Source organism: Anabrus simplex, chromosome 2, assembly GCF_040414725.1.
Source record: "Anabrus simplex isolate iqAnaSimp1 chromosome 2, ASM4041472v1, whole genome shotgun sequence".
In the NCBI taxonomy this organism is placed as follows: Eukaryota; Metazoa; Arthropoda; class Insecta; order Orthoptera; family Tettigoniidae; genus Anabrus; species Anabrus simplex.
In genome coordinates this window covers 584183009-584198079 of record NC_090266.1, presented here as the reverse complement: position 1 = coordinate 584198079, position 15071 = coordinate 584183009, and the positions used below count along the sequence as shown (strand labels likewise).

Genomic DNA, 15071 nt, shown 5'->3' with positions numbered 1-15071 from the left:
GTGGCGTTGTTTGGAAGTGAAACACGGACGATAACTAACTCGGGAAAAAAGAGAATGGATGCTTTTGAAATGTGGTGTTAGAGACGAATGTTGAAGGTGAAATGGATAGACGAATGCTGAATCGAATTGGTGAGATGACATCGACTAGGCTAAATTTGACGAGAAGAAATGATAGAGTGATAGGACACATCTTAAGACACACGGGACTTCTTCAGTTGGATTTTGACGGAAGTGTAGGCGGTAAGAACGGTAGGGGTAGACCAGGGTATGACTATGAAAAACAGATTAGAGAAGATGAAGGATGTAGTAGCTAATTAGAAATGAAAAGATTAGCAAAGGATAGGGTGGCATGGAAAGCTGCATTAAAACCAGTCCATGGACTGAAGACTCAAACGACAACAACAGCAACAACAACCATGATTTTTAATATTGTCATACATTTAAAAAATATTCTGCAAAATTATGTGGAGTCCGCCTCTGTGGTGTAGTGGTTAGTGTGATTAGCTGCCTCCACCGGAGGCTCGGGTTCGATTCCCGGCTCTGCCACGAAATTTGAAAAGTGGTGCGAGGGCTGGAACGGGGTACACTGAGCCTCGGGAGATCAACTGAGGAGAAGGGGTTCGATTTCCACCTCAGCCATCCTCGAAGTGGTTTTCTGTTGTTTACCATTCCTCCTCCAGGCAAAATCGGGATTGTACCTAACTTAAGGTCACGGCCGCTTCCTTCGCTCTTCCTTGCCTATGCCTCCCAATGTTTCTGTCTCAAACAAGGCCCCTGTTCATCATAGCAGGTGAGGCCGCCCGTTCCTCCTCCTGAGTGGTATCCCCGACCCAAAGTCTCACGCTCCAGTACACTGTCATTGAGGTGGTAGAGGTCCAACCCTGGATGTTAAACGGATTAAGAAAGAATGAAAGAAGAAAGAAATAAATAAATAAATAAATAAAGAAAGAAAGAAAGAAAGAAAGAAAGAAAGAAAGAAAGAAAGAAAGTCTTATGTGGAACCGGACATAGGGTACATCGAATGCAACAAACTATAAGTGTCTATCACCTAGAGTACACTCTCGTTCTATTGCATCTTTCGTGCAGTTCCTCCAACACTTCATCGGCGTAGGTGGTATATATTTTCAGGTGTGTTGTGGTAGGTGATTGTGATTTGCAACTATACAACGTACGTATTGTCACTGTCAATCAATTTGAAACACTCCTGTAGTTGAGTTAGTACAAAATCCAGTACCTAGCACTGGCCTTGGCGATGGACTTATCTTCTTGATTTCCTGTATGGTCGTATGGATGAGAAATTTGTATTATAAAAGCTAAACACAGAGATCGGATCAATGCCTTTGAGATGTTGCAAATACCATGGACAGCCAGGCAAAATGACTGCATCATTTTAGAAATTTGAATATAAGACAGACTTTGCAGTCTACGCCAAGTTATGTAGCAGAGAATCCTGCAATTCTTAGTCACAGTAAGAGGAGAAATATTGACGACTTGAAAAGTATTGACCATGGAAATGTTTATGGCAAAATGTTGTGAGGATGGGTGACATAACGGCAGTGTTTACAGTGTTGCCATATAAACGCTCGCTCTCTCTTCCCACGTACTTTGATGAAACGCGGGCAATGGTTGATGATAATAACGGCATACATCTTGTGTATTAGCGAACGTTGGCTCAAATCTACCATCCCACCCTCTACGGTAGTACTTGATCGCTGTGAATGCGTTCGGTGGGACAGATCCGATGGTAGAAAACGGGGCGGAGAAATCATTTACTATAGAAACGGCATAAAATATAGTGTTATGTACGTCATAGCATGGCGCTCAGCAGGGACCAGATTTCATGTTCGTTGCAGTGGCTGGTGCTATCTGAAGCTGGGTGTTGCACCAAAATTTTCAGTGTCGTATTTTTATGGATTACAGAAATAACAAGAAACTCTATTATCGTTAAGTAATGAACTACATTCCTAATAAAACTGAATTATCTGGCAATTACAACCCTGAAAAGAAGAGGGTAATTATACACTATAACTATGGTTACTGTTAATAATAATTTTATTGACTTTACTTTCCGCTAACTACATTTTTACGGTTTTCAGAGATGCCAAGGTGCCGGAAATTAGTCCCGCAGGAGTTCATTTACATGCCAGTAAATCTACCGACACGAAGTTGACGTATATGAGCACCTTCAAATACCACCGGACTGAGCCAGGATCGAACCTGCCACGTTGGAGTCAGAAGGCCAGTGCCTCAACCCGTCCTAGCCACTCAGTTTGGCACAGTTACTCTTGCCCCACTTGAATTGAAAATTTGCCCTCCTGTTTTTCATTGAAGCAAGATGTTGGTAATATTGTGGGTGGTCTGGTATGGCGTGGAAAATAAATCACCCAGCAAGCTGGCCGTACGGTTAGGGTCACGTAGCTGAGAGCTTGCATTCTGGGAATAGTGGGTTCGAACACCACTGCCGGAAGCCCTGAATATGGTTTTCTGCGTTTCCCACTTTCACATCAGGCAAATGCTGTGGCTCTGCCTTAATTCAAGCCACGGCCGTTTCGTTCCAACTCCTAGCCCTTTCCTATCCCATCGTCGCCGTAAGACCTATTTGCGTCGGTGCGACCTAAGGCAAAAATTATAAAATTAAAAATTGGAAATGAAATCATCTTTGCGAGAGGAGAGAAAGTAGGAATGAAATAATTTCCGCAGAGTGGCTCAATCTAACGGGGATATTTCGAACTCTTTCTCGGTAAGGGACTTGCTAGTCTCGTGCAACTCCCTGAGACCGATACTGGCGAGCATGCTACCTGATGCTATACAGGCTTAGGCTCGTCCCTGCTGAGGCACATTGCGCCGCGCTGTCCGCTAGGGAGTTGCCGTAGGAAAGCAAACCCCCTGAGTTTGATTCGAAGCCAGCAGCGTTTATTGGTCAGTTACGAAGCATTAGTGCAGCGAATGTTCAAAAATGGTTGATGTTAACACGTTTCAGAATATATGTTAGTTTTATTAAACTAAAACATTAGAAGAAAAGTGGACAAATGAACTGTAAAATCATTGAGAGTTGTGCAACACTGCAAAAATACCACGCACCGTCCCTGGATTGTTGAGATTACTGTTAGCGCGAAGAAAGTTCTCTTCGCAGTTGTCTATAAACCTTCTGGCACAATGAACATGACTGAGTTGGAAGCTTATTTATTCGACCTCATACCTGCCTACGAACATGTAATAATCGTAGGTGATTTTAATATCAAACTAATAAATGAACCAGCCCAGACTGAAAAATTAGTAGACAATCACTTCTTGTTAGTCCTTCCTTTAAAACATAATTATATATATATAATCACTCCTCCCACACACTAATCGATCATATCATAACTAAGAATACGCACAAAGTTCTAAATCATGGTCAAATTCCTATTCCGTCGATCTCAACTCACGACCTCATTTACTTGCCCAACTCCCTTCCTGTACCCAAACACAAACCGAAATTCACCACCAGTAGAAATCTAAAAGACGTTAATTTTGATCAACTGAAGTGTAATGCCCATAACTTACCCTGGAATGATTTTCTACTACTGGACGATATTGACTCAATAGTTGAAAGATTTAATCCTCTTGTGACCAAACTGTACGTCAAGCATGCTCCAAAACATCTTGTGAAAATTAGTCGCCCTACTTACCCGTGGTTAAATGACGAAATTAATAATATGATGGCTCGCCGTGACGCATGTTTCCCAAAGTATAAGAGAAGTCGCAATGGACATTATTTCGAAAACTACTGTGTGCTTAGGAGCAGAGTCAAGCAAGTCCTAAGAATTCAGAAGTATAAATACTTAAACTGTCTTTCAGGTAAACTAACACGAGTGACGCTTGGACACATCTTCGTTTACTGGGTATTGTAAAGAGGCTAGCAGAAACAGACTGAATCAATTGTTTCTCTTGAGAGCTTCATACCTGCTTTTCAGAAGACAGAATACGATCTAACCCAACTAACCAGCCAGACGAAAATGCATACCAATCAATCATCCCATCACATAATCGCTCATGTTTCACTTTCCAAGCTGTCTCTGGCAAACAACTTAAGAAAGTACTTTCTTCTATTAAATCTAAAGCCGTAGGTGTAAATAACATTCCTATACATTTTATTCATAATATTACGGGTACTATACATCCTATAATGGCACACATTTTCAACTACTGTCTTAAAGCTATTACCTTCACATATGTCTGGAAATACGCAAATGTAATTCCAGTACCGCCGCCTCTGTGGTGTAGTGGTTAGCGTGATTAGCTGCCACCCCCGGAGGCCCGGGTTCGATTCCCGGCTCTGCCATGAAATTTGAAAAGTGGTACGAGCGCTGGAACGGGGTCCACTCAGCCTCGGGAGGTCAACTGTATGGGTTCGATTCCCACCTCAGCCATCCTCGAAGTGGTTTTCCGTGGTTTCCCACTTCACCTCCAGGCGAATGCCGGGATGGTACCTAACTTAAGGCCACGGCCACTTCCTTCCCTCGTCCTTGTCTATCCCTTCCAATCTTCCCATCCCCCTACAAGGCCCCTGTTCACCATAGCAAGTGAGGCCGCCTGGGCGAGGTACTGGTCATACTCCCCAGTTGTATCCCCCGACCAAGAGTCTGAAGCTCCAGGACACTGCCCTTGAGGCGGTAGAGGTGGGATCCCTCGCTGAGTCCGAGGGAAAAGCCGAACCTGGAGGGTAAACAGATGATGATGATGATGAATTCCAGTACCAAAGAAACTTGATCCTAAACTACCTTCTGATTATCGCCCTGTCTTTATTCTCCCGACTAAAGCCTTGGAATGACTTGCAGACGAAAAAGTATTACAATATTTAAATGAACATTCTCTCCTTGGCCTCATACAATCAGACTTTAAGAAGGGAAAAAGTGCATTGCAACTGCTCTCCTTAAAAAAACAGAAGACATAAGACTCGCTATCTAACAACGCCAAGTGACTGTTGGATTTCAATGGTGCTTTTGACACCCTAGACTTACAACAATTAGTAAGGAAATTGAAATCTTACTGGTTGGACTCTTTAACGCTCAAGTTCTTTACATCTTATTTGAATGATCGTTGGCAGCAGAGAATAACTCATGACAGCATTTCAGAATGGCAACCTAGGAAAGTAAGCAAGACTGGAGTAAATTATCTAGAGAAATGTTCGATAAATTTCCAAGTTCTTTGAAAATGTTAAAGAAAAAAAGCTAGGTAAATATTTCATAGGAAATCTGCTACCTGAGTGGCAGAATTAAATGCAGACGATTGATTGATTGATTGATTGATTGATTGATTGATTGATTGATTGATTGATTGATTGATTGATTGATTGATTGATTGATTGATTGATTGATTGATTGATTGATTGATTGATTGATTGATTGATTGATTGATTGATTGATTGATTGATTGATTGATTGATTGATTGATTAGGTACTGTTTTGGGACCACTACATTTTCTCTCTACATCAATGACATTTCGTCTACATTAAAATCATGTAGTTACCAGTTATCAGGCACAGTCAAAACATAAAATGTTGACTTGAAGCGACTAAGCTTCTTATAAACCACAAAAAAAATAAAAAAAATCAAGCAATCCTTGTCGGTTCTCGGAAGCTACTATGCATGAACAACAGTGCACGTACTCCACCTCTGCTAATAAAGTATAAAATCATTCCTTACAGTGCAACAGTGAGGAACTTTGGCGTGAATATGAATGAAACATTAAATTGGACGGAACATACCACAAATGTTGGTCAGAAGGGTTTTGCTTCGCTCCATCCAATGAAGAGAAACAAAGACATACTACCACGGGCCATGCGACAAAGACTAATCCAGAATTTAACTCTCCCTATCCTCGACTACTGTATCGCAATCCTTGTTGACGCAATTATGGAACAAATTTGAAACTGCAGCGTGTTTTGAACTGTTGCCTCAGATTCATTTTTAACTTGTGATATGACGTGCATGTAACTCCTTACTACCAAGAACTCCATCCGGCCCCATGGCTAAATGGTTAGCGTGCTGACCTATGGTCACAGGGGTCTTGAGTTCGATTCCCGATAGGGTAGAGAATTTTAACCATCATTGGTTAATTTCGTTGGCACGGGAGCTGGGTGTATGTGTCGTCTTCATCATCATTTCATCCTCATCACGACGCGCATGTTGCCTGCAGACGTCAAATCAAAAGACCTGCACCTGGCGAGCCGAACATGACCTCGGACACTCCCGGGACTAAAAGCCATACGCCATTTCTTTTTTTTTACCAAGAAATCCACTGTCTAAAACTTGACAAAAGACGTAAACATCACATACTAGTATTAATAAATAAACTCGTATATAGCAACTCGCCTAAGTACATTTCCTCTGTACCATGCTCGATAGCTGTGGCCCTGAAGATGGTTTTCCGTGGTTTACCATTTTCACACCAGGCAAATGCTGGGGCTGTACCTAATTAAGGCCACGACCGCTTCCTTCCCACTCCTAGCTCCTTCCTCTCCCATCGTCGCCATAAGACCTGTCTGTGTCGGAGCGACGTAGAGCAACTTGTAAAAAGAAAATAATATTGTGCGATACGTGGCATTGCTCACGCAGCGACGAAATACACTACGCATAATTCGATGGCTCAGAAACCAAACGTTGTGTAACATTATTATTCGTTGCGCAGAAGACCAATGTATTGATTACGAAAGACACTTTAAGAACACCAGATAAGATGAAATATTTCCACCATGGTTAGAATTATGAATAACTGAGTAAGATGTCTTAATCTCTCTGAAGTTTGCCCAAAGTCCCTTCTGAGGGTTCTTTCAGAAAATGTTCTGCAAAGTGAATACGATTCACTGGAGGAACAAAAAGACTTTGTTCGTGATTTGTGCAGCAAAACTTCTCGTTCTCTCGAAGCAATTGCTGAACACTTTAAAGTAATAATGTATAACTTGAGATTATTTAGTAGCAATATAATAGGGAAAGCAAAGTTTGGAAGTCAAGCAGAGCAGACACGAGACGGAAAGAATAAATACATTATCAGAGCACAATGCAAGTTACTGAGGGCCGTTGTAGTACTTCGAAACTGAAAGGCAAACTTTCCTTCGAATTTGCCAAATGAAAGGTGAGAATAAGAGTCATTCAGTCGCCGCCTGCATGCAAACTTGAGCTTGATTACGGGAAATGAAATATGCGTTACAAACGACGAATAACGAGAACTATTCACTTTCAATAAGAACAGGAATCGAGTAGTTACCTCTACCTCAAGAAACCATTTCTCATTATATAATTGAGGACGCCGAATGAAAAAACTGTAGTAAGGACGTTACGAGTAGGTGTGAACTTTGAAGCAAAAGGAAGAAATGTTTATATAGAGATATTTATGAACAAATATAATGTGTCGAGAAATTCACCCAGCGTATTTTATATATGAATAGGCAGTGACTTTTAACTTGTTGGTCTGATGAAGTGTTACTGAACATTATATAAAGTCAAGTACATCCTTAAAAAGGTGCCGAGCTGTGTGGCTCAAGCGGGTGAGGCGCTGGCCTTCTGACCCCAGCTTGGCTGGTTCGATCCTGGCTCAGTCCGGTAGTATTTGGAGGTGCTCAAATACGCCAGCCTCGTGTTGGTAGATTTATTGGCACGTAATAGAACTCCTGCGGGACTATATTCCGGCACTTCGCCGTTTCCTAAAACCGTAAAAGAGTAGTTAGTGGGACGTAAACCAATAACATTATTATTATTATTATTATTATTATTATTATTATTATTATTATTATTATTATTATTATTATTATTATTAAAATGTTGGGAAGAGGTATTTTGGTGTTATATGTAGTTAATTCTGCATAGGAAGGGCAATCATTTAAAGTATGAATTTCGAGTTATAGATTCTAAAGAGAAAGTGGATATTGAGGAGGGAAAACTGGATTATTTCAAGGAGTTCCAGAATTTATTACACGGATGTACTCTCTCGGAATCGGGATAATAGATATAATGGGAAATCTGGTGGCACACAATCATAAGACGAAACGTTGGCTTCAAAGGGGAAGAAAACTAGCTAGGAAATTATATTGACATGTTCTCAATGGTATTTTCTAGAAGACGCATATGAGCGACCTGCAATGATCTTTCATTGAGGAGGATGTTGTGAATAACCGACCCAAGTAATTTACTTCACTTCAATACCTGACATATTTTGCCAAATTTTACTCACTACACACCACCAATTTAAGCTATAATCTATGAAATTGAAGTCTAGTAAATCACTCTTCACACACTAACTGAACAGCAGTTTATAAGCACATAATGTAACTGAACAATAAAACCAAAATCTAAACATGGGAGGTAACATAATCATTTTGACTGATTGGTAAACAACTTTCATTTGTGAAAAGAAAATATTTTTATCTATTGACAAGATGTAAATATACAGGTAACATCCGTAAGGAAACTATCAATACATATAAATGTATGGGAAAAAAGGACAATTGCGTCCAGTGACTGTGTACAGAAATACTACTAAACCAATGTACCCAGTGAAATATTGTGATCTGAATAACACTTACAGTGCACATCTAGCCTCCATTTGTCCTCCAAGGCACTGTCCGGGATGGAGGGATTCTCGGCACGACACGTTAGATACTTGCCGTCATCGTCGATCACTGGCACGAACGTGAGGATGCTGAGACTCTGGTTTTCATCCTCAGAAAACTGAAATGACAAGTGTTTTATATAAAAAAATGTAATTAACGAAATCAGTAGGAAGACAGAAAAAGCTGAGAAAGTAGGAGTGCAGGTTTCCATTGACAAGACAAAGGATATGATTAACATAAGTGATGGACCATTCTGGATGATCACTAAGTATGGCAAGACTAGACGAGTGAAAATATCCAGATATCTGGGTGAGGTGATCGAGCAGAATAGGTTAAAGAGTAAGTTATTAAAGTCAGGATATGGATGTTAGACCGATCATGCAATCTTACGAGGAACATGTACAACAAAAGGACAGATAATAATAAGCCGACATCGTAGATTGAATCCCGAGGGATTTCTCCGTAGACATTAAACACTGGCATTCATTGCTTCAAGATGAATAGAATAGGCTTACAAGGGGCCTCTCAGGTGTTCTTCAAAGAGAGGACCTTGGAATACATACTGAATTGTGCCTTAGAATCTTGCAGAATCTTCTTTTCTGTTCTTCTTTTCCTACCGCTTTTCCCACACCTGTGGGGTCGCGGGTGCGAACTGCGTCGCACATGTGGATTTGGCCCTGTTTTTACGGCCGGATGCCCTTCCTGACGCCAACCCTCTATGGAGGGATGTAAGCACTATTGCATGTTTCTGTGGTGGTTGGTAGTGTAGTATGTTGTGTGAATATGATGAGGAGAGTGTTGGGACGGACATATACACCCAGTCCTCGAGCCAGAAGAATTAATCAGAAGCGATTAAAATCCCCGACCCGGCCGGGAATCGAACCCGGGACCCTCTGAACCGAAGGACAGTACGCTGACCATTCAGCCAACGAGTCGGACAGAATCTTGCAGAATAAATGAATAAATAATATTAGCTATTGTCATATAGTAAAAAAAGTCGAGTTTTATTCATTCATAAATACATCGATGTTGCATTAGCTTCTTGCCAGTGTTAGGATTCGCTATTATTCATGTTTGGTGCGCAACATGTCTTTACATGTCAGGTGTCGCCCGATCGGTGTGAGAGATGTGCGAGGGCTACATGCCCAAGGCCGGGGGAGCTTAAAGAAGCGAGATCATTTTTCTCAATTTGCGACAGTGAAAATTGGGACAATGAGTGGATGTAGCCGCGACTTGGCCGAATCACTCAAGCTACGATGGGTAGATAGGTATTACCTGTATCCAGTAGGGAAAGTGGAAAGGTTTCATAAGCCTATGACATTGGTCAAAGATAGAAGCTCTTATATTATGGCACAACACCCTGTTGAAATGGCGTGGCAATTGCCTTGTCCGAGAGATTGTAAGGTAATATCACCTCCGTAGACCGTATATCCGAACGCTTGACTGGCAGCCACGTTGCCACCTGGTCAATAATACTCATCGTCTGCTGTTATGCACCACGGGTAGGATGCCCAGTAGAGGAACAGTACAGATTTTGGAGTGAACCAGAGTCATACAGCCACCCTATTGACGCCAGCGAACATCGGTGAAGACCTCAACAACCTTGTTAACCATTCCTGGGAAGGTTTCAAATGGGTGCATGGTGGGTATGGGTTTGGCTTGCGTAATGTGAACGCGCTTTTGAAAGCGACTTGGTAAAAGCAAATACGTTCTTCATGAAACGCCTGTCCCACATTATGACTTCTTCCAGCGGTCTTCGTAAGTCACAAGTTCATTACTGGACTGTGAAGAAGAAAGATTTGAGGCTAGTAATGGACTGTAAACTGATACCATCAGACAACATCGCTCTCCAGCGTAGACTCCTGTTTCTTGAATTTCATCTTCACTTTTGCCCATCTGCCTGCCTCGGAACGCATTAGGTGGTGGAAGCTACGTGACAAAGCAACAGCGCAAATGGCCACCATTTGTTGCCTCCTGAATACTGACCGCCTTGTGAAGGATACATTGGGGTGAGAACGCTGCACGAATTCGATTCAGTGCGAAAGAAATAGTAGGACGGAATGCACTATAGTGCACTCACATCTGTCACCAAACTAACTTAAACTATCGGCAAGGTCAATTACTTTCGTGAGCACTATGAACAATTATATCATTCCGAAGGAGCCAATGGTATCTTTAGGATCACCAGATCTCGTCACCGTACCACTGAAGATATTGGTCATGCCATCCACATCAATGACGAACAGAGACAGCACCTTCGAAGCCTGACTGACTGACTGACTCACGGATTCATCATTGCCGAGCCAAAACTACTGGACATAAAGGAATGAAATTTTGAGGATATATTCATATTAAGATGTAGGTGCTCGCGAACAGAGGATTTTTGGATATTCCGTCGATAAGGGGGTGAAAAGGGGGTGTGAAATTTTAAAATGAGTATATCTATATCTCAAAACTTTCAAAGTTTACAGATGTGAAAATTGGTATTTAGAATCTTCTTTAAAAATAAGGAAAGCCGTGTTTTTATTTTCAGAAAATCCCAATAGGATGGGTGAAAGTGGGTGAAAATGGGGTTGAATGCCTTTTAATCAGGATACCGGTACTTATATCTCAGAAACTGCAGACATTACAGACCTGAAAATTGGAACTTTTGTTCGCTTTTAAAAATAAAGAAGCACGTATTTTTTGTTTTTGGAAAATCCAATTAATGGGAGGGTGAAAAGGGGGGTGAATTTTTGAAATGAGTGCATCTATATCTCAAAACGTTTAAAGTTTACAGATGTAAAAATTGGTATTTGGAATGTTCATTAAAAATAAAGAAGCACGTATTTCTTTGTTTTCGGAAAATCCCAATAGGAGGGGTGAAAAGGGGGTCAAAAAGGGGTTGAATGCCTTTAAAGAGAATACTTATATCTCAGAAACTGAAAATATTACAGACCTAAAAATTGGTGTTTGGGATGTCCTTTAAAAATAAAGGAACATGTATCTTTTGTTTTGGAAAATACAATTCATGGTGGGGCTGAAAAGGGGATGAAATTTTAAAATGAGTGTATCTATATCTCAAAACTTTTAAAGCTTATAGATGTAAAAATTGGTATTTAGAATCTCCTTTAAAAATAAAGAAACTCAAATTTTTTTGTTTTCGGAACATCCCGATAGGAAGGGTGGAAAAGGGCGAATAACGGGTTGAATGCCTTTAATGTAGCTACTTATATTTCAGAACCTGAAGATATTACAGACCTGAAAATTGGTATTTGGGATCTACTGTACTTTAAAACTAGAGATGCAGGAATTTTTTCGTTTTTGGAAAACCAAAGAATGGGGGTGAAAAGGGGGGGGGTGAATTTTTAAAATAAGTGTGTCTACATCTTAAAACTTTAAAAGTATACAGATGTAAAAATTGGTATTTAGAATCTTCATTAAAAATAAGGAAACACCTATTTTTTTTGTTTTCAGAAAATCCCAATAGGAGGGGTGAAAAGGGGGAAAAATTGGTTGAATGCCTTTAATCAGGATTCCGATTCTTATATCTCAGAAACTGAAAATATTATGGACCTGAAAATTGGTACTTTTGATCTCTTTTAAAAATAAAGAAACACGTATTTTTTGGTTTTGAAAAAACCAATAAATGGGAGGGTGAAAAGGGGGTGGAATTTTTAAAATGAGTGCATCGATAACTCAATACTTTTAAAGTTTACAGATGTAAAAATTGGTATTTAGAATCTTCATTAAAAATTAAGAAACACGTATTTTTTGTTTTCGGAAAATCCCAATACGAGGGGTGAAAAGGGGTGAAAAAGGGATTGAATGCCTTTAATCAGGATTCCGGTTCTTATATCTCAGAAACTGAAGATATTAACGACCTGAAAATTGGTACTTTTGATCTCCTTTAAAAATAAAGAAACGCGTATTTTTTTGTTTTTAGAAAGTCCAATTAATGGGTGGTGAAAAGGGGGTGAATTTTTAAAATGAGTGTATCCTTATCTCAAAACGTTTAACGTTTATAGATGTAAAAATTGGTATTCAGAATCTCCTTTAAAAGTAAAGAAACACGTATTTTTGTTTTCGGAAAATCCCAAAAGGAAGGGTGGAAAAGGGTGAAAAAAGGGTTCAATGCCTTTAATGAGGCTGCTTATATTTCAGAACCTGAAGATATTACAGACCTGAAAATTTGTGTTTGGGATCTCCTTTAAGAATAAAGAAACACGTATTCTTTTGTTTTTGGAAAATCCAGTTAATGGGAGGGGGAAAAGGGGGGTGAATTTTTAAAATGAGTGTATCTATATTTCAAAACTTTAAAAGTTTGCACATGTAAAAATTGATATTTAAAATCGAGTATAGTGTTCCATTCTAGTCTTGTTAACTTACTTAGTAATCTGAACAAATCAAGGAGGAGCCCTTTTGCCCTTTTGCTAGGAAGAGGTGCCCTTTTGCCAGGAGGAGGTGGAGGAGGGGGAGGAGGCTATAACAGTCTTTGTATAGGCAAGAAGAGGAGCCATTTTGCCCTTTTGCTATACAGATTAGGAGGAGGAGGATGAGGAGGGCAGCTGTGTCCCGTGCCCTTTTGCTATACGGATGAGGAGGAGGAGGAAGCCGTAACAGCCTAAGTATAGCCGCCATTTTGTGCAGCAGCCTCTAAGTTAGCTTTCTTCATAGGAGCCTGCGTATAGCTGCCATCTTGCGCAGTAGAATGCATGTTTAATCTTGTTCGATAGAGACATAAAGATATGACTTGACAGAGGAGGAGGAGGTCTTAACAGCCTGTGTATAGCTGCCATCTTGTGCAGTAGAAGGTATGTTTAATCTTGCGGCAAGCGTCCCTAAGGCGTCTCATAAGAGCCTATGTATAGCAGCCATCTTGCGCCAGCGCCCTTAAGCTGTCTCATAAGAAGCTATGTATAGCAGCCATCTTGCGCAAGCGTCCTTAAGCCGTCTCATAAGAGCCCATGTATAACCGCCATCGTGTGCAATTAGATAGCCACCATCTTGCCCAAGAGCCTTTAGGGAGTCTCATGACACTCTATGTATAGCCGCTATCTTGCTCGAGCACCCCTAGGACGTCTCATAAGAGCAGCAGCCATCTTGCGCAAGCGCCCCTAGGGCGCCTCATAAGAGCAGCAGCTATCTTGAGCAAGCGCCCCTAGGCCGTCTCATAAGAGCCCATGTACAGCCCCATCTTGTGCAATTGCGTCAGGAAGGGCAACTAGCCGTAAAACTCCCTTCTAGATGGCGGATATGAGGTTAGGCTTGCTCTCCTAGGCGTCGGGAAGGGCAGCTAGCCATTAAAGTATGGTTACGCCCCTCAAGATGGCGACTCTGTGGTTAGGCTCGCCCTCTTATGCAAAAATCCACAAATCGGCCTAGCCCTACTACTATACTAGGGGTTAATGACCTCGAGGTCAGAACCCGCCTAGGTACACTACTAGGGGTCAATGTCCTCGGGTGCTGACTCAGCAAAAAAATGCTGACGTCAGTGATTTAGAACTGTCACAGCTCCCCTACTAACGAAATACCACCAATCATGTCACATTTTACAGTATGAAAATTGGTGTTGAGTTTATTAAGATTTCACTATATTTTATTCACTATAATGAGTTACTGTCCGCCTCTCTGGTGTAGCAGTTAGTGTGATTAGCTGCCACTCCCGGAGGACCGGTTTCGATTCCCGGCTCTGCCACGAAATTTTAAAAGGGGTACGAGAGATGGAACGGATTCCACTCAGCCTCGGGAGGTCAACAGAATAGAGGTGGGTTCGAATCCCACCTCAGCCATCCTGCAAGTGGTTTTCCGTTGTTTCCCACTTCTCCTCCAGGCAATTACCGGGATGGTACCTAACTTAAGGCCACGGCCGCTTCCTTCCCTCTTCCTTGTCTATCCCTTCCAATCTTCTCATCCCCTCGCAAGGCCCCCGTTCAGCATAGCAGGTGAGGACCCCTGGGCGAGCTACTGGTCATCCTTCCCAGTTGTATCTCCCGACCCAGAGTTTGAAGTTCCAAGACACTGCCCTTGAGGCGGTAGAGGTGGGATCCCTCGCTGAGTCTGAGGGAAAACCCAACCCTGGAGGGTAAACAGATAAAGAAGAAGAAGATAATTAATTACTCCACTCAATGATGAAATACTACCTTGGGCTTCTTTGTTGACCAATACGAGTTAATACTCGAAATTAATGTGGGGTGTGGGGTGTAAATTAACCTAAAATTAATGCGAAATAAAAATTAAGATGTGAATAATACTGTAACCAGCAAAAAGCTAATATATGTACAGAAAATTGCACGAAATAAATCTAATGACACAAGAATGAAAACGCTAATATATGAAAACGTACATTCTATGTTTTACACTATAAACTTAGCGTCGTCATAAGACACTGCAGTGCCGTTACTGTGTATACTGGTATCTACTTCACATATGCATGTATATGTACAAAATAATTTTAAATTTACCATGTCTTCACCGACCGATATAACGTTTGTAATGGCT

General features: G+C 41.1%; 1 protein-coding gene across 1 annotated transcript in view; it reads right to left on the bottom strand.

Moving 5' to 3' along the window:
- LOC136862934 (neural cell adhesion molecule 2) overlaps positions 1–15071 on the bottom strand; it is a 485522-nt gene that overhangs the window by 183512 nt on the left and 286939 nt on the right. The window contains exon 6 of the mRNA XM_067139223.2: positions 8565–8709. Within this exon, the coding sequence (XP_066995324.2) occupies positions 8565–8709 (145 nt within the window). The remainder of the gene's footprint in view (positions 1–8564; positions 8710–15071) is intronic.